Source organism: Paramormyrops kingsleyae, chromosome 23, assembly GCF_048594095.1.
Source record: "Paramormyrops kingsleyae isolate MSU_618 chromosome 23, PKINGS_0.4, whole genome shotgun sequence".
Classification (NCBI taxonomy): domain Eukaryota; kingdom Metazoa; phylum Chordata; class Actinopteri; order Osteoglossiformes; family Mormyridae; genus Paramormyrops; species Paramormyrops kingsleyae.
This window is the reverse complement of record NC_132819.1, coordinates 15,887,610-15,908,007: the sequence shown is the minus strand read 5'-3', so window position 1 is coordinate 15,908,007 and position 20,398 is coordinate 15,887,610. Positions and strand designations below refer to the sequence as shown.

Below are 20,398 nucleotides of genomic sequence, written 5' to 3'. Positions count from 1 at the left end.
CTGCACTGTCCTTACAAGGAAGCTTCAGGAAAACCTGAAAGTGTACCACAAGGTGAAGACGTGGACCAGAGGCAGGACATTAACGAAACGCCGTCGCTCAATCCACAGCTGTAAGACTGCAGATACAATCAAAGAATGGATTTCAGGCTGACCGCGAATGGACAGTGACGGATGGCGCGACAGTTCAGACTGGCCCAACCTGCGGGAAAGCTGAAAGACGAGAGCGACTGCTCGTTCCATCATGCCTGCAATTCCAAGCAGGCTCAGGAGTCCCTAAAGCAACGGCAGCGAGGGGCGAAGAATGCTAACGCTAAACAGAGAAGCTGCGTGCTTTAGCATCGGCCTCCCTTCCAAAGGAGAGCCACTACCCTTTAAACAGGAACAGGAAGAAGGAACAGGCCTGAACTTCCACCGAGTCACGGTCAGTACAGCTGTACATCCACGCATTCTAAAACAGCTGTGCAGCACAAGCGTATTGCATTCCTAATCGGAGTGTGCAACCCGGAGGTCCAACTGCTGATACAATTAAGACGAGAACAAGAAAATAAATCAAGCTGCACAAGCTTCAGGCAGCTGCTTTCAATAAACTTCCATAATATCTCACGTTACATTATGCTTAATTCATCTCAATATAAAATGATTCAGAGCATCGTAGCCCTAATCCTATCACGGTTTATGGCAAGGACCCAGATGCCAGAGATATAACTAGTCTGTATGCGTGCAGGAAGAGACAAGAACAAGTATTTGGGTGAACCATTGTAATACAACTCAACAGTCAATGGGACAATCCTTTCCATGATCACTGCTCCCCAGAAGAGCACTTGAATAATCTGCTTTGGAAAAACATTCCTAGACAGAGTGTCCCTTTGAATGAATGCTGGGATTTGTGTAATTAGTTGTGCGCTACAAGCTCTGGGGTAAGACAGAGGGTCCGACCTGTAACGGCGTGCAACCATCCTGCCAAGAGTCATAGAGGTGAGGCCAAGGTCAGCATCGTACCACTCTGGATCCGGAGAAACTAACTATCGTTGAATCCAATGAACGCGCTGTGTGTGCGCAGACACACGCTAACAACTTTGATAATCCATTTGCAAACATTTCTATAAGCCACCATTCCAAAAGTTGACTTGGGGGGAAAAGACAAACACCTGCACCTAGCAAATACCATCATAACCGAGAACACACAGGTACATGCTGCCCTGGTATTTAAATGCTCTTTACCATGTAAGGCCAGCTGTCAGAATCTGAGCTTGTAATGATGGTTGCATGTTCAAGCCATACAAGGGGCCTCTGATGCTGTAAAAATCTTACCCTGATTGGCTCCAGAAAACCAACACAAGCACGATGCTAAAGTTCTGCTTCACACTATAATATCTGCGAAGACCTCGGCAGTAAGACAATGACGGCAGAGGGTTTTATTCCACGCAGAGTGTATCCATGTTGAGAGTTACATCCAGCCTCCAAGACATAAAGAGCACATGCAGACTCGTCAGTCCCAGAATGCCACACTCTGCTGCGGCAGCCCGGACCGCTGCATGCATCTCCATGACAACAAAGACAGAATTTAGCTCCGGTCGACAGGGGGCCGGATGCTGCTATGCTCCAGACACGGTGCAGACACATTGGAACAAAAGCAGAGGACGACAGGATGCCGGCCATCTCGGCTACAGGAAACCATCAGCGGCAGGAAGCCAGTCCGGCCTGTTCATAGGTTCATGTTACAGCCATTGCGGTTGCCTTGGGCAGGGAAACCACAGCAGCCTGGAAGTCTGACCTATGCCTGAAACAGAAGCCGGGCCGTCTTACCTCCACTCCTCCTGCGGGTGCTTGAGTTCATACTTCTCCCTCACGTGAGACACGCCCATGTCTGGGTGGAGCCAGTGCACCTCCCCCGACTGCAGGTGACTGAGGCGCAGGCCGAAGCAGGACACGCACTTCACCTTGTGGATGTCCACGATCTTCTGGATGATACCCTGCGGGGGAGGAAAAACACAGCCGTGGGTTGGTGGATGGGATACTCACGCCGGCAAGGGGACCAGAGGTCACTCTGCAAACCGATTTAGAGCCGAGGAGCAGCTGTGCGCCTGGCCAATGGGAGAGCGGCTGTAAGCGCTACGCTGCGGCGTGGGAGGACATGGCCCTTTTGATGGGATTACAGGGACAGTGTCACTACGGGCAGCCCCATGCAATCGGCGGTGTATCTAGTTCAACCATTCACTGCAAGCCGAGCGCTTATCTCCCAGGACTGATGCTTTATGGAGGCAGGGTAGCCTGGGGAGCAGTTCCCAGCTCACCCAGTGCCCCTTTGGCCTCTCTGGCACAGCCGTGTCACTCCCCCCTCCCCATCCCATCACTCCAAGCTCTTTTTCACGCCAGAAAACACAGCAGAATGTGCACATCACGGTGCAGCCCACAGTCCTAAATCACTACTGCAGAGCCTGGAACTCTTTCTAGGGCAGCGGCTACAAGTGACAGACGACGTAACCATTTCCAATCAAGCAGTGAAACTCCCTGTTTATCTGGAGACGACACACTCTGGCATGAGGGACAGCTCGACGATGACCCAACAAAAAACCCCGACACTGATGCCAGGCTGCAGCCCGACCCCAGCCACTGAATAATAATGGATGGGGGCCCTAAGGGTGGTGGGATGTCCTAGTTTCCCATTAAATGTGAGAGCCGGGCACATGGAGGAGCACCGAGCTCCATAAGAGATTGCCGAGGAGCTGCCAGCCTGGGTGAGGATGATCCAGACAGGCTGATCTTTGATGGGGCGCCTTGTTGAATCTGTGCCCTGTCCAGAGGCTGAGCCAAGAAGGTAGATCTGTTCTAGGTCAAGCCTACCGTTTGACAGACTCCCGAAAATATAAACTGTGCACAGGTGTGTGTTGTGAAATAGTCACTTCTAGGAAAATGGGTATTTAATACATGTTTTCAAGATTAGCAAATGCAAATGAATCGCATCACAAAGGGAAAACATCTCTAGATGAGTCAAGCAGAAATGTAAACACTATGCCTGTCTACGTAATTCCAGGTCTTGTGGGTATTTATGGGGGTAGCTTATTAAAGTTCAACAGCTATGTCTGCTGGAGGCCACCTGTCACAAAAGATTTATAGCGTCCAGCCAGGAAAAGAAATTCAAATTTTGCTTCAAAGACTACACTAAACATTGTTCTTGAATGCCCATAAAGCGATAGTTATCAACAGTTAGACTAAGACTATCAATAACAACGATAATTGGCAAAGAGAACATCTGCAAATTGGATATTTTAATATATATAACAAAAGCAACATTCTGTAGTAAAAGAATATCAGTCTGGCTGCAACTCAGGTAATAAAATAAAAAACCTTTCTCCATTAGTGGGACAGACATCTGGATGGTGAACAATGAATCACACAGTAAGGCCTTTCAGTAAATATGATGTACGGTATCAAGTTACCATGGCGAGATGGTGTGTAGGAGGTAAGGCCTCCTCGAGCTATAGCCTCATTTGTGAGGCTCACGCTGGGGTAACCCAACACCGGGGAAGAGAGAGGTGGTGCCCCTGACGTGTGGGTGGTGCTGCAGACGCTTCCTAGTGTCTTTGGGGAGCCGGTGAGTGGAAGAAAAATCTATTCCCTTCCAGTAAAAGCTGGGCAAGCCGTGCCGAGTGCTCAGTGAGGATGGAGAAGGCGGGCTGGCGGGCTCCGCGCACAGCGGCTTTTAAAAGCCCATCTCGCAGAACCACACGCTCTCAAATAAAACTGCTGTCATTATCTGTAATGGTACCACTCGTGGGGGATAAGTAAACTCGGGTTTCAGGGTTGACCGCCCATCCATTCGAGATATGTCCATCCTCGCATGTCTTTGGGCATTTATGAACGGGCACAATTTCACAGCGGCGCGAGCAGGATCTGCCCCGAGCGTACAGGAGAGCCATGGAGTTAGAGGGGCACAGAACAGCAGCCATGCAGGCAGGGGGGGGGGGGGGGGGGGGATGCCGCAGCATGCATCTCTGAACAGCGGCCTCCCGCATAGGGACACCCCTAAGATGGAGGAGCTGACTGGTAGATGGTGGCTCAGGAGGCTGGTGCTCTCAGCAGCCAAGACATGATGGTTCTCACTATTTATTGAAGCCTTGTGTGTCAGGTGACCAAGAGTAATGTGGACATTCACTGTAAACAGCAGGGCATTTGCTTTCTCTCACCCTCATTCACCTTATTTTTACTGAGAAATAAAATTCAGCTGTTGGCCACCTTGTATGTTTCTGAATATCATAACTGTCCAGAAAGACAGGAACTGGCCACAACACGTCCGTACACATAGAAGGGGCTTTACAAATAGAATGTTTGCATGATGTAAGCCCTTCCCCATAACGACGAGGCCACCAGTCACTGGCTGCAGGAAGATTCACTGCCATCCCTGAATCTGCCTGAGAGGTAAGCAACCTAATTAACTTCCTAGTTTCCATGCTTAGTTTAATTTAGTCTACAATAAATTTATGTGAGCATGTCTAATAAAATATCCAAGGTCTCAGTCCAGACTCTTTAGTCAGGTGATTCACACATGTAGGCTCCAAGGTTAATCGTTAGCCCAGTGACTTCGCTAACCTTAGGTAAATGGCAGAGTCTGAATCTGTCCATCAACCTGATAATTAGTTACAATTCTGGAAAGTCAGTTGGGTTTCTGAAAAAAAAAATGTAAATGAATTTAACAAAGCACTTGTGGCTTTCAGTCAAAACAATGGCTGAGTAATGTTTGCACACGAGGGTCACGGTGTATGGAAGAGGAATTCTTATATGTGCATGTGATTAAAGATGTTGGTAAAGCAAAGCCGGCTGGGACGGGTGATCTCATCCACGAGGCTTTATTTCTTGCCTTCCATATCCGCATCCACTGTTTGGCCTAGCATGTCACTTCAGCTTTCCAAACATGCTTATCAAACTGTTACCATTACTGTGGGAAAAAAATGCTGTTTAACTGAATCTAATAATATTTTTTAATGTAAAAATGACCCAGAGATTGGGCTCTCTCATTAAGATATCCGAATTTTCACAGTGCTTTCTAGATATATGCAATTTGCACGATGCAGTTAAACAAATACTGATGGACCCATTCAGGAATACAAACAAATTACTTGCAAGAAAAAGCAGTGCATCCCTACCCACATTAAAACTAACATTCAGTAAAAAAATATTCTGGCCAAATGTTCAAGCTCATGTTCATGGAAAGCCTATATGAACAAAGGTGCTAGACCGTTTTAGGTGTGTGGGATGGGAAGTGAGTTCTTAGTTCATACTAAAGTCCCATCGTTGTCATATGGTTTCACTCACTGGATATAGCATATGACAGGGCTGCATGATATTGGAAAATTTCAAATATTGCGATGTGATTTTTCTTGTGATATAGTGATATTTATAATAGTTCATAAGAGTTCAAAACAAATCTTTCATATTTCTACAAGCGATTTAAACAGCAAGGTTGAAAATATTATGAGCGGCTTGGAGAACACATGCAGAACTCATGCAAAAGAAGTGGTGGTAAACTTTAAACTGATTTCTAAACATATGATAGATAATCTTGGCAAATCTTATCACCAAAGAATCAAAATACTGCAAGTGTATTGCAAAACAACGTTGATTTTGAAAATGAAGTATACTGCAGTATAACGTCTGGACATTGTAAACTAACTATCGCAATGTGAGAATGTCCACATTACTATTCCAGGTTACCCAGCCCTAATTGTGACTGGTGGTTTGCTGCACATGCAGAGCCTGCATGTCACTTACTAGCAACAAACTCCATGTATCCAAATACCCTCACATCGGGAATAAATTATATCAGACAAACATCACTTGTGGATTAGTTACGGAAAATTAGAACTATGTGAGTTTTCCTTTTGTATCAAACTGCAAAAAAGGCATAGCATGATGTGTTTTATTTAATTTGCCTTGCTTATCGCACGCCCTGCGATGTGATCATTGCGCATGCGCACAACGCGATGGCGACGCTGAAAAGATATATTGCGCAGCCCTGGCATTCAGCTCCGGGGAACTAGAGACTGGAAGCACAGTCAGAGGCCACTGACTGCAGGCTATGCATCTGCACATTTCCACAGCTGACTGGAGACAGAGAACGCGAACCTTTATTCAGCATGTCTTTCCACACACAGAAAGAGGTTTCACAAGTCAATACATGAATTATAGAGTCCATCGTGCAGTAAAGAACTAAACTCATTTACAGCCATGCAACATTAAAAACAAAACCATTAACTTGCCAGTACTAATTACCTTCTACACTCCATTATACATGGTGAAGACTGCATCTTCCACAAAGCCAGATAACAGAACTATCACTGAGAGGCGCAGCTTGAATGATGGATTCCCCTTGCCTTTGTGGCTTACGTGTGCAAAATGGCCCAGCATAAACACATTCAATCACCGCATTGCCTGCTGGGACGCCCACAGCACACAGCCCCCCCTCTGATGGAGGATATGGGCACCGAGACCTCTGGCATTTCACTAACATCTAATGCCCCTCTTAATGATTTTTGTCAAATACGAAACTGACTGGCGATGCAACGGTCACGGTCGGAAACTTGACAGCACTCGAAAGCAGCAATTATTACTAAAGCCTGTGAGAGCCACCGGGTCTCCCAGGGAGAAAGAGACGGGGGATCTCAGAGCCATGGGGACAGAGAGATTACAGCACAGCGAAAGGCAGCCTCAAGCCCACAGGCAGGTGACAGGAGCATCTTTCCAGAACCTCTGAATGGCATCTCCTCTGCCATCGGAGGAGGTTCACCAGCAAAGCCACAGCATCTGTCCTCTGCTTAATCGCCATCTTACGCTGGAGCGGAGGACAGACTAAAGCCTGTTCTTATTAACAAACATCAATGCTGCCGTGTGCTGAGAAACAGACGAGACTCTTCTGTAGTTTAAAAAGAATCACTGCTGGGAGAACAAACCGCATCATGGCGGCATGTTGAAACAGATACAACTTAATCACTGGGGAAGACAGAGTCATCTGCCAGAATTCAGCACCACACTTTGTTTCCTGGCTTTATCATTACAAAGGGGCCCTCAGTAGAATCACAGATTCTTACAACGGCACGAAATCCGCGCGGTCTAGGCTGGGAAAATAAAAGCTGCTCAGGTGAATGTCTCTGTTCTGCAGCTGTGGGTATGATCTGCAAAGCCAGTCTGGGAGTTCAAACTGGCAACCCTCCTACACACATGGGTATTGACAGACCAAACAAGCACTAAAATCTCAACTCTGATGAGAGAAAGCAAAATTGATAGATTCCTCATGGTGCTTTCAGATTAGTGTCAACAACGCGAGCCTGCCGACTCCACACATTCAATTATTCAGCCCTCCCAACAGCAGGTGAGCACCAGGGAGGAAGTGGCTACCCCCCCATACGCGGCTGCCGGCGTGACCTTTGGTGACCCTGCCTGCACTCACCCTGACGTCCGTGGCGTCCCCGTGGCGGATATTGCTGGCCCAGGTGCTGGGCTCATTGTTGCTCTCGAAGTAGTGGAAGACCTTGAGCACGCGATCTGGGGCACCGGGGGAACGCTCCGTGCCCATGCTGAGGCGACACTTGGCCCCCGAGGCAAGGGCGTGGTTCAGGTTGGGGTCCAGGTACGCTGCTGCCATGCCTTTGCTGGGTGCTAGGTGTCGGTCATATTCTGCTCGAACAACAAGGAGACAGCAGGCAGAACGTTAGTCAAGCAGACCGATGAGGGAGAGGCAGCGAGGGAGGGGAAATCTATCATGGCAGAAGCAAGGAAAGCATGACAACAGAGCTCATTCATAGAGAAAGCTCACCCACACGACGCAGTAATAAACACAGTATTATTGTGCAAATATTCATGTGACTATTTGAAGAGCTATGGGGGCTTGCTGTCAAGCGTGATGCACAAGGCAAGCAAGGGGGTCAGGGTACATCACAGCACACACTAAGGACCCCCTTCTCAACAGCCTGTTTTTACCCCTCTGCTAAGCAGGAAACAGACATGCAATAACACCGGCTATAAATACTGCTGCCAATGGGAATCCAGGAGAGACATTAGCGGAAGGCCATAAGTGCAGTCGATTATTGATTGAAATGTAACTGAATGCAAAAAGGAAGTTATGATACACTGGGCCACAGACCCAGAAGATATGAATTATAGATGCATCCGGCAGGGTCAGGTGACTTCACTACTCCATTATAAATCGAGTGCAAGTGAATGAATGAAACCGACAAGCGTGGTGCAGCTAAGCACGCATTTCACTACAGAGCCCGTGTTTTTGTCCCGCCTCACCACCGAATGGGCAAACCCTCGGAGAGCTTCAGCATGTCTCTGGAAAGTGCCCAGCATCCATGCGCTGCATGCTACTACGCAGGACTCCATCAAATGACCAGCCAGCTCAAACAGAACAAATAGCAATCTTAAATGAACGGCTGCATGATATCACATCGAGATTAAATGCCGCGTGCGCAATAATCACTAGGGCTTTAGATGACTGGTGTAAGCATGCCTGGACGTCGGCTTTTCCGTACTCTACAGACGTTTACTTATACCCACAATCTGGTACGCAGATAAGTAGTATGCTTAAAATCTAATGGGAAATGTATCCTAACACCCAAAAGTCAATAATCTGCATAAATTTGTTTATCCACAATATCTCCTTTTTTACAAGATGATGTGGTTGCTGAGCTATCCCTTTCCTCGTTGCCATTCCAGCGCTTATCGCTTCCACGATTTACCAAAACAGTAGGATGTGACTTGCTCCTCTAATCGAATTTAATAAACATAAGGATATGCCAAATTTATACAGATTACTAACTTTTGGTATAACAATATGCCGCTTATTAATATTTTAAGCATACTGCTAATCTGCTTACTAAATTGTGGGCCGGTAGTATAAACTTCTGTATACTACTGGCATCCAGACAAATGTTTACTGTCTGTAAACAAATGTTTATCTGTCACCTAAAGCTATGATGATTATTGCGCACGCACCATACAATCACAATTGTATCGCGATGTGATATCATGGAGCCCTAGTCAAAATTAAATAATATTTCATGGAAAAAGGTCTTTCTGCATCTTGTGTACTTTACAATGAACAAAGGTGACCATAACTAACATGACCTAAACTAGTGTTGTCACAATACCATATTTTTTCCATATTGATATTAAGTTACGAATTTCTATTTCAACAATTTTCTATATTGTTCCTAAAAAGGTGGAAACTTTCAAATCTGATTATTGTGCTTTATTTCAAGTTTTTCATCATATTCGGGTCATTTGTGGGTGGGTCAGTTAAAATAAAACTTAAGCATAATAAGCTATCAAAAAAGCAGGTCGAGCTTCATTTTCTCTTTATTAATATTAGCGGTACGAATCACTATCAGGTTTATATAATCGGCGAGTGTGGACTACTCGTGAAATGGAGCCGCGCATCCCCGTACATCACTGCTGCCGAGAATGTCAATCACTCTCACTTCTTTTATGGTCACAACAGGGCAGTGAACTAGCCAACTATCACTTGTCTGTCTTTGAATTCCTTGAAAATGTTGAGATGTTTGTCCGACAGATATCTGGCCAGGTGTGACGTGTTGCCTCCCTGTGCGAGACACACTTTATTATCATCATGTGAGCGGAGGAGAGAGCAGAGGCTGTTACATGCTGGCTGAAAGGAGCACGTTTCTCACGGGGACCCCCGACCCACTCTGGTGCAGACCGGCAAGCCCCATTGCCACCGTTTGGAATGTGGGCGCTGCCGTCAGGAGCGGACGAGGCCCATCCGCTTGGCTCCCGGGGGAAGGACTCAAACACGGAGGCAGTCAGGAACACGGTCATTACATTCATTTAACTCGTTTGGATTGGACGAGAGATACGGCCTGTTTGTAAAGTTAATAGGGACTGGATTTTTATCTCCTTCATATGATATTCCCGTGTGGCGACTCGTGACGGCAACATGCCACACGTGAATTAACCCTGCTGCAGAGCGAGCCCGAGGTAATTAAGTGAAGGATCCGCTGTGACTGTGGTTTTACACTCAGATGCCACTTCTGTAACAGAACGGTAAACGCTGTTCGGATTTAACAGCTGTAAGGCCTGGCACAATGACACAGAGGCAAAAATACCACCTCACATTTATGACTGAAACAGCATAAATTAACCGCACTGGGGAAAAAAAAGCATCATATTCTAGCTAGTTCAAATATCATCCAAGATAAACATATATGTTGTGGCCCGCTTGTGTTATTGTGAAACCTTAAAAATAATTTGGGGACGTGCCGCAGTCTGATCGAGTGCTATTTAAACCGGCCTAAAAATAGCACGTCCATCCCTAGAAGTTCTCACCAAAAAACAGAAACGCCAGCCCTCAGGTGACACCAATGGGCTCCTGCAGGCTTTGTGCCGACTGAGCAGGAGTTAGCCAGGCCGGTACCTGCTCAAGCCCCACTGAACAGTGATTTTACTGGGTCGTGTCCGACCTGTGGCGCGTGAGCTTCTGAGAACCTTCCGTCGTACGAGGCGTATGCTGTGAACTGCGGACAGAATTCTCTGAGAAAGGAGGGCCTCTGCTCCCCCCAGCCTTGTAAAGGGCGCCCGGCCGGACCACATCGAAGCAGCAGCCTGCTGGTACAATTAGTGCGTAGCCAGCCACACCCACCGAGCATGCAGCTGAAAAAACGACCCTGATTATAGTGGAGGAGTCGAGCTGCCTATGAGAGGCTCGTGGAGACGTCAGCGGGGAGACATGAAACGGTATCTCCACTGCGCAACCTTCATGAAAAACACAGGATGCCTCTCGATCCTAAGAAAGCACACGGAGACAGGCAGCGCGCCCCCAGTACCCAGCCCTGGGAAAGCAGAGCTGCCGCGATCACAAGAACACTGCCCTACTTCTCAGCCCTAATAAAAAAAACACGCTTACGGATTTAAAGAACACGACCGTCCCTTCGAGCCTGGCGGCCGTGCGGCTTTAGGCAGAGAACACGCTCCTACCTTTGAGCAGAAAGGGCCAGCAGGTGCAGGCCACCTTGGACTGACGTGCTGACAGGCAGCCATAGGCCTCAGAGTACATGAGTGGCGTGCTGTGGAAGCTGAGAGCCGGCATGCACGTCTGGTGCCGGGCCGCTCCAAGGCTGCGGGGCGGCTGCGAGCTGCTGCTGCTGCTGCTAGTCCTCCTTTGCTTTTCCCTCCGCAGCTGAGCACCACGCACCAGAGCGCGCACGCCTGTGCGGGCACGCGCACACACACTCACAGACACACGCGCGGCCTGGCCTCTTTCCTGTGCCGTCACGTCACACGTCGGTTATCGCGGCGTCGCCTCCCGCCTGGAGCCCCCAGTGAGCGAGCCAGACCGCACCGCCAGGCTCCTGGCCTCATTCCCATCTCCTGTCAGTGAGACTCCAGGTACCCCGCCCCACGGGGGGAAGGGGCGGGGGCAAATTATAAGCCGGTGCTGCGTCACACAGCGATGCGCTGCCCCCGAGAAGAGACACGCCAGCTGACAGCATAAACAAGCTCCGCGCGGCTCAGCGGGCCCCGGGCCAGCGGGGATGGCCCCGGCCTGTGGCCCTACACACACCTGCCATCCGGCCTGAGGTTAACCCTTACATGGCTGCCCTAAATACCTGTGCATTACCCAGAAGATCTTGGACACAGCACAAGGAAAAGCCATGTGAAGCAGCTTCTTTAGAATTAGATTGTGATTTAATTGAAAGTAAAAAAATTATATATATCACCAAACACACAGACACCATTCCTTCTGCCCTCAACAATGTGTCTGAACATAGAAAACATGTGTAGAGCAGCTTCACATCTGCTCTTCCTTCTAAAAAGGCGGTATCCATTAATACATTAATAGAGTCGAGCTTTGATCAGTGATTCTCTTTCAGGGTTCCAGGACCCTTTAACTCTCTACTCAACACAACCCTGCTCGGCACACAGGGGGTATGACCATGACCGAAACGTGATGTATAGCGTTCCGAGAAGATAGACACGCAAGGCTACTGTGGGAACAGCACACCTATCGAAGACCAAACAAAATGGTGAGTAAAACACAAACAACTGGCCCAGAAGAGCTTGATTCAAAATAGTAAACAAGGCACAATAAACTGCCAGCCTGTTGGACAACAAAAATCCCTGTAACGTAGCAATTAAAAAAAATGTTCCACTATAAAGCAGCCATATAAAACCAGTCTTGAATTCTCAAAAACACTAAACCTAACAAAAACATGCCATTTAATGTCTATAACAATAAACACCTTAGACATTAAAATAAACTTACTAAAAAAATGCAAATGCAAATATCATACGTACATAGGCTAAGGCATCAGGAAAAGAACCAATGAATGATTCCTGAATTACACCATGAGTGTGAACATGGCTAAATGAGTCCCGACAGCCAAGGCCTCTACTGCACACAGGACACGTAACGTCCGAGAGACAGCGGATGGACAGTGACAAACACTCCTCTCCAGATAAACGCTTCTCCGCCACATCACCGCCACAATACGGGTTGCGCTCCGGTGTTCCGAAGGAAACCATAACAAGCTGCACGTTTATTCTTGGTCACTGGTCACAGAGAAACATTTTAGCTCCCCAGATATGGTGCCAAGTTTGGCGTCTCTGCTGATCTGGTTGGTATGGTGCCATGGCAGCACGGGGCTGGTTCGCGTTGGCGCCGCCAGCTCACTGAGCACAAGGCGGGCGACTCCGCAGGTCACAGCCCTGTTAATGGGGAGCAGTCATCCATCCCGATGTCTGACCAGGCCCACAAAAATAAACTACGCATTTAGCAAACACCCCCAGTCCCTGCTCAGGATACTGGGGGGGTCAACCAACTGAGCAGAAAGCCTCACACTAGCACCACGCTGGCACCTGCTGGCCCTCGTCACCATGTGCTCCAGCTGGGGAGCTTGGGCACAAATACGGGCCCATAGGTCAGTGCCCCCGAAGGCCACATGTCCACTGGTGCTCCTGCTGGTGGGCCGAGATGTCAGCAGAAGGCAGGGCAGTTAAATGAAAATGAGCGTGACCTCCCATCACACACCACCACGCCTGCTAATCAAACCTCTCATCTCCAGCAATCACTGGAGGGATACTCCAAGCACTTGAAACCATGACAACTGGTCTTACCAATGAAAAGCCCATATTCACTCAGCGTGAGATTATCGCTCTCCTCATGTGTGATTTTACTTCAGACCAAAACAGAAGTGATATGTGCCAGACACACGAGAGTCAGCCAGGTTCTCGTAGAGGGAGCATTTTGGGTCAACTGGAACAAACCCTGGCTGGGCCTCTACCTTCTGACGTCCGTCAACGGACACATGCGCATCAAGGCAGACGGGGGTAGCGATGGCCTTATCCTCCTACTGCAATTCACCCGGATCAGTGTGCTGTTTAGGTACCCTGTGCCAAGGGCACCAGGACTGAAGGCCCTGCCCTTGCTGTGGGGGAAGGGGCTGCAGTCGCTCTTGTTCCTACCCACTGGTCTGGCAAGCTACACATTCCACTCTGGTGAGCATCGTGCCCACTACCAAAATATCAAACTTGCGGCGTAATAACATCTGCGCTTCGGTTCCCAAATGCCCATGATTTACGTGGGGCGTTCTGGAAATTTGTGACGAGTCCATTGAGTGTGAAGAGCAGGAGGTCTGCTTGAGATGGTGGAACCGGTGCCATCAGTGTGAAAGCAGAGCCCTTCTCATGCTTTGATGGTGCCCGGAGTGAGCGGGCGGCTCTTCAGCAGTGGGCCATATGCAGCAGCCTCAGATATTACCCAGGAGTCACCTGTAAAGTGGGGCACCAAAACAAAAGAGCTCCGCAGCTAATAGTTAAATTGGCTTTTAATGCAATGCCAGCAACCAGGGCTATTATTCATGGTGAGTAAACGGACAGTAAAAAGATCTAGGGCTGCTGAAAAGGACTATTTTTCTATCAACTGATTATACAAGGTGAAACGACAGTGGTGGTATGGCGGTACTTGTTGCAGTTTAACGTCCGTTAAATATGGTAAATATAGTTTTTAGATTTATTTCAGTTCATGAGTCAATTTTTATTTCAGTTTTAGTTTGAGAACACTGGTCCCAACAAGCCTAGCGCACATGAACGCGCACATGAACACACACCCTGGAAACGTATAAAAGCCCTATTGAAGCGATATTGCAGTTATTGAAAGAAAACATTTGTTACAATGTAATGAAGCATTTTAGAAATCAAAAAGGTAATATCGATTTAAAATATTGATGTCAATGAATTTAGTGTTGATGTCATCGACTATTTCACTGATCGCAGCAGCCCTAAACAGAGAGTGAACAGATGAAAAAGGTTAAAAAGTCATAAATAATTATAAATTGTTAGAAACAGTCAAAACAATCTAAATAAGATGTTTAAGGTTATTTTTCATTTAAAAATCTAAAAAAAGCCTCCGGTTAGACGTCACTAAAAGCCCCGAAGAGCCAGAAAAGTGATTAATACGTCAAAGGGACTTAAAAGAAGGACAAAACAACAAAACGTGCTTAATCGTCAAAGGAACGTTACATGCAGGACATCTTCACCTAAGTAAAAACTTGTGTGTCAGCCTGGCATACCCAATACAACACCTTGCATAAATCACCTGGTCCCACCAGTTTTCAAAACTGACTGTTGCACCACTTGTAACTGGGGTAATTTCACAGAGTTTGTTAATAGTTATTATCCCATTCAGACACACTCTCATTACATATCCATTCAACACAGGTTTGAGGTCAGATGGTGGCTGTAAAAACTTGTGTGTGTCTGAATTGAGTGCCTCCTTAGCAACCATGTCTGCTTGGTTATTATAAGGCACGCCGCAAAGGCCTGGGACGTAGCTAACAGAGCACCAGGCAATAACCGATACGGCGGCGCTATGCAAGGGTCTATCAAGCATTCTACTGAAAACAAAATCCCTCGGAACGGCAGATTAGTAACCTGACCTTTCGCACACACACACGGCACACAGCTTTCCCTTGTTTTCCTTCTTCATCAGTTTTCATTATTACTTTCATTACAGTAAATCTGTAACCAGATGTAAGAAAATCGCGCCGTTACGGCTGCGTAATTCAGACGTGCTGCTATTCTGTAAACTAGAGTGAGGAACGGCGAGTGCACGCAGCATTCAGCCTTTGACAGGAGAGCATTTGAGAGCGTGGCAGGGAGCGTCATGGTGCCGACTCCACTCAGAGCCAACCTGAGTTCAATGCAGTGCTAACAAAGAGCTGCTAATCATTGGGCCTTCCGGCCTGGCTCTGGGTCATCTCCAGCCAGGGGCTCTCCCACGCAGTGCTGCACTGCTTTCCCTTTCTCCCTCACTCCTCACAAAAAACAGAAATGCACTTCAGAGCAGAAATCAGACCTCTGCACCACCAAAATTTAAAAGCACATGAACTCATTTTTGGAAGACACCATTTTACGCGCCACGACACTCCCTCAGTGTCATTTTTTCAGGGTTACCAAAAGGCATCCCCCAAAAGCTTTGAAAAACACAAATGAACAGGCAACCACATAAACATACACACAGCCAAATAAAACACGCGAAATCAATCCAGCAAACACGGAAACAGCTGGTTTTCCAGCTAGGGGAGGACGGCCCGTAACACAAAGAAGGGCATTTTAGTTGATTTACAGGAGTTGATTTTCCAGGTTGGCAAACTTACCCAATGAGGCCGACAGAAGGCTCCTCAGACACTAACACACAGACTAACACGAAGGGCTGAGGCAGCCCAACATCTCTGCTGCTGCCTCGGCCCTGTGGGAACCTGATAGTGTTCAGTAGTGCTTCTTTCTAGGACTCAGCACTGCACAGGAAGCAGGGGCGTCCAAATTCTAATACACTAGCTGGGCACCGCGGGCAGCCGGGTCGAGTCCTGTCAGCATATCCAACATCCTGGTGGGGGGGTGGGGGGGGGATCCGCTGTCCTCTACGAAAAGCCTGCAGGCTTCCTTGCCACTACCACCCATATGCTGGCCTACATGCAACACACACAGAAGATCCTGCTACATATAGGCCTAGATATTCCAGCCTGTTATGCCCGGAAGAGGCCCTCTGCACCCGCTTATGTGACCAGGGTCCATTAGCAGGTAAGCTAATACATCCACCTCCGGTAACTGACCAGAAGACAGACAGGAAAGAGAGAGAGAGGAAATCTCTACACTAGCAATGGTAAATCTATAGAGCGCGAGAAGCCCCGGCCCCAAGCACCAGGGCTGATGGACTGCCGCGAGCCCGAAGACGGCGGAGCTCTGCTAGCCGACACCTCATCGGGAATGCCGCCGACATCCTCAGTGAAGCACCACGCACGGGACCGGGATGCAAAGCCCACGTCTTCAAGGACACATACAGATGTAAAGAGGAGAACAGGAAAGATCCATTTGCGCCACTTGATTTTTAATTACCATTTTAAATCAATCATCAGAGAACGAGCTGATTCCCCAGAAAGTCCTGGCATGTCATTAATTTATTCAACACCAAGACTTTGTAACCAGGGGTTTTAGTTTGTCCGATTTCCGTTTTTCCATGTCAGAGATAGCGAGACTAATGACGTTCAGCACCGGCCATTAGGACGCACACCTGCTGTGCCAGTGTTACGTAACACCTGTCCGTCAGAGTGGACCTGTCCCATGTAGTGCAAGGCAATATGGGAATCAGAGGACCATACAGAGGGAGGCAGGAACATGCCCGTCACAGGCAGTAAGACAGGGCACTGCTCTGCTCAGACTGAAGCAGTAAAGTTCAGTTCCTGTACTTTAGTGTTTGATAACAACGGTCGGCAATAACCAGTCACACGGCGCTGCTCAGTGCCACACGATACCAGAAATGCACCAACCTATTCCGTCTTTAATCATCATTTACACTTTACTGCTTAATTTACTGCGTATTTTAGTGGATGCTATGAAATTAACTAACACCCTATCCAGGGTGTGCTCCTGTGTCTTGTGCAGCCTACAATAGACTCCAGGCACCCCAGCGATCCTATCCAGGACATGCAGTCAGAAAATGGACAAATGGATGGATGGATATTTTACTGGAGCAATTCTGGTTAAGAGCCCAACTGAAAAGTAAGCCTGAACGAGCATAAATCAGCACGTCGCCTTCCTGAGCCACCATGTTACATGCTCCTCTCCAAGCTTTAGCACCAGATAAATGAGAAACGAGGCGCGTAAATCCCGTTTATTGCACATTGACAAATCCAAAGTGAAAATGACCAGAAAACCCAAACCAGCTGTGGTTCGGCGGTCAGTAATGGGTCTGATTGATAGGACAACGCAACAGAGCCATCGCCCAGGTACAGGGATTATTCTCTCCACACACAGAAACCTGGCGTCAGCAATGAGGCAAAAAACCATACAAAAGACCAATCATAAACTCCTGCTCTCCTGTACAGAAACACAAGTCTCCTCCAGACAGAAACAAAGACTGATGTGACCCTGTGGAGAAAAGCATTTTTTTTTTTTTTACTCTACTTTCAGAATGACCTCAGCCACAGTTTCTGCTCAAAACAAAAGTGTGGATGGAGGGACAGCGGACAATCTGAGGCTAGACGGCCAATAGGAATAGGAGTGCCTGCAGTAGCTCCATGAAGCGACGATTATAAGCCAGGGGCATTGGGTATGCTGCCAGCAAGTCCCCCGCAGCAGAGAAATAAACAGCGACTGCAAAGGACACCAGCACAGGGTGGAGGATGAACAGCAAAGAGGTAGGAAGGCATGAAGCACAGGTACCTGGAGCCCAGCACTTGGGGAAAGGGCTGCAGCCGCTTGTCTCCATGGGGACGGCCTAAGCCCCACCCCCAGCCCGACCCCAGCCGCAGCCCTCTGACCCTGGGTGCGGGGCAGTCCTGGGGTAGCGAGTCACGGCAGCAAGGCTGGGGGCTTCAGGGCGCGTCACGGGGCATGACGAGAAGGTAGCGCACTGCTAGAAGTTCCCCCACCACTCTTCCCGTTCCCGACTCGCTCTTCCCCACAAAAACGACTCAGAGTAAATCCCCTGCCAGGGGCATTCCTCCAACTCCTAATCCAAAGTGGCATCAGTAGGAGGAGACCGAGGGTGGGGTGGGGAGAAAGAAACAGCTCCTCAAGGACAGAAAACTCCCAGACTCAACAGATATCCATCGACTCCTTCAGTCCATATCGAGAGCGAGCAGCTGCTACATGCGAATCAACCAGGAAGGCAGGCAGTGTGAGGACAGAGTGACTCAGAGAAAGAGAGAGAGGGAGCAAAAGAGGCAGGGGGGAGGCTGAGAGAGTGTGTGTGAGAGAGAGAGAGAGAGAGAGAGAGAGACACACACTGACAGGGAGGGAGGGAGACCTTGTGTCCGCCGCCCCATTCAGGAACTGAGGAAGGGTGGGCTACTAACAAAGAAGTAGGGGGAGGAGGAGGAGGGTGAGTGGGGGTATTAGAGAAGCACCCTCATTAATATGCTAATCTCAGCTTTGCTCCAATTCACAGCCTGCTCTGTGTTTACCGAACGGACAGGGCATTTTCCATAGCCAACCGGTGCTGCAAACCAAGGCTGACCCGGCTCATGTCTGCCAGCTAGTAAACGACCCCTGGCCTCTGGCACTCTGCCACCCCTCAAACGACGAGCTTCTGCCAGAGCTCCACCTGCTGCGGTCGCAGAGCGCCATCCCTGATTTCCACCTCAGACCGCCCCCAGCTGTGGGTGTGCTAAAAAGCCACTGTAAGCATGGCAAGCCGATCAGGCAGCTCCATATTAGTAACCTGTGTCTTCATTTACTGGGGCCCGTCTCTCAACAACATTAAGGACTCCCTGCAGAGCAACATAAGGGTCTCCCCTCTGTGCTCCTCGTAGGAGCTGATGTTCCAGTGAGTGGGAGTCAGCATTACAGGTCAGATCTGCCACAATGGCAGGTTCGGGGGCACGTGCTCCCGGGTGGGTGACATTGGCGAGATCACGCATCATAGTAACGACACTGTTCTGTGTCTTCATTCCTTAAGACAATGCTGCATAGTTACCGGGGAGGGTGTGCCTGCAGATTGAAGGTCTCCTTTATTACCAATTTGTGTTGCCAACCTTAATATCGTTTTTATTCCAAATCAAAAATTTAATTTCCACTAGATTTCCTTAAACAATTTGAAATGATCAGATCAAGAGAGCAAAAGTAAGATACGTGTGAGAAAGACTGACAGCGTGGCCGATTCTCACTCCTAATCACTCCTTCAGCCTGGTAAAACCTCACACCTAAATGGTTAACATCATACCTGACTGCCTGGGCTCTAGCCCCAGCCAACATGCCTGCGTCAAACAGGACTGGCGAGATCCCCCAGCCTCACACAGCCTGAGCAGTTCCATGTTACAGACAAACAACCACAGCATCAAGTCTGTAGTTTCAGCCTCTCTCATGCAAAAGCTGTTACCATGGCACCCTGGGATAAGGATGCAAAACCCTACATTGCCAATGTGAATAATTCATAAAAGGGACTGAAATGTAGTACTTGCCAACAGCATTGTGTAACAACCCTAAAATACATACAGACGGACAATCTCCTTGGAGACACAGGACCGGTCCAGCCCAATTCTGCATTATTATACACCTCAGGCTCAAGCGGTGCAGACCCTCGCACCTCCCCAGTCATTACGCTTGTGCTGGAACCTCCCAAGTTCCGGTGCTGCAGCCTTCCGGAAAGGAGAACCGGGAGGAGAATCCGGACTGTCTGCATAACAGACAGTTCTGCAGTTATCTGCATCTGGAGGAATTCCATGCAACACGGAGAGGACGTGCAAACACACACAGGGTGGGGGCTGGATTAAAACCCCTGAGCCTGGAGCTGAGCAGCAACAGTACTGCCCCAAAATAAAATATTTCGTTATATTTCAGTACTAGATTTTGGCCTGTAATAGAAACATAATTAGGCCTGGAGCCAATCCCAGTCAGCATAAGGCAAAAGGCAGGGGCACATGCTCGGTGGGATGTTAGTCCATTACAGGGAATACAAGAATAGGTTTTTGTACATAACACAACCACTATTCGAACAAGTGCAGTTTACCTCCTGGCCAGAGGGGGCAGTGTTTCATCCATATGTTCCTTCTGGACACAGGTATAATGAAGCTCCAGGGACCTGACACTGTATGAATAAGGGTCATGAGCACGTGGTCTGTCCCGCTCTATCACACCAAGGCAGGAACCAACTCGCCCTGTTCCTGGCTAATACAAGGATGAAGGTTCTTCATTTCCATTTGACTGGACATTAAACATTACAACAGCTACCTGAATGAGCAGGCCCTCAGATCTGTGAGCAGAAACCATTTGTTTTTAGCAAATCAGGAACCTGTTTGACTGCTCAGCATGCATCAATGTATCTATAAAGGCCTCATGGTCCATTTAGCAGGGCCGTATCGAGTAAACACAATAGAGGAGAAGCTGA

At 48.3% G+C, this 20,398-nt stretch overlaps 1 protein-coding gene across 12 annotated transcripts in view; it reads right to left on the bottom strand.

Annotated features, from left to right (window-relative positions):
* ptk2aa (protein tyrosine kinase 2aa) overlaps positions 1-20,398 on the bottom strand; it is an 82,180-nt gene that overhangs the window by 35,997 nt on the left and 25,785 nt on the right. For 4 of the 12 annotated variants that reach the window (XM_072705782.1, XM_072705785.1, XM_023811747.2 and 1 more), the window contains exons 1-3: positions 10,990-11,188; positions 7,445-7,671; positions 1,807-1,973 (exon numbers count right to left, since the gene is read on the bottom strand). In XM_072705782.1, coding sequence (XP_072561883.1) covers positions 1,807-1,973; positions 7,445-7,671; positions 10,990-11,101 — 506 coding nt within the window. In that variant the 5' untranslated portion in view covers positions 11,102-11,188. Of the gene's footprint in view, positions 1-1,806; positions 1,974-7,444; positions 7,672-10,989; positions 11,190-17,733; positions 18,187-20,398 lie in introns of those variants that run through there. The other 8 variants (XM_072705788.1, XM_072705787.1, XM_072705789.1 and 5 more) reach the window with 5 other exon arrangements.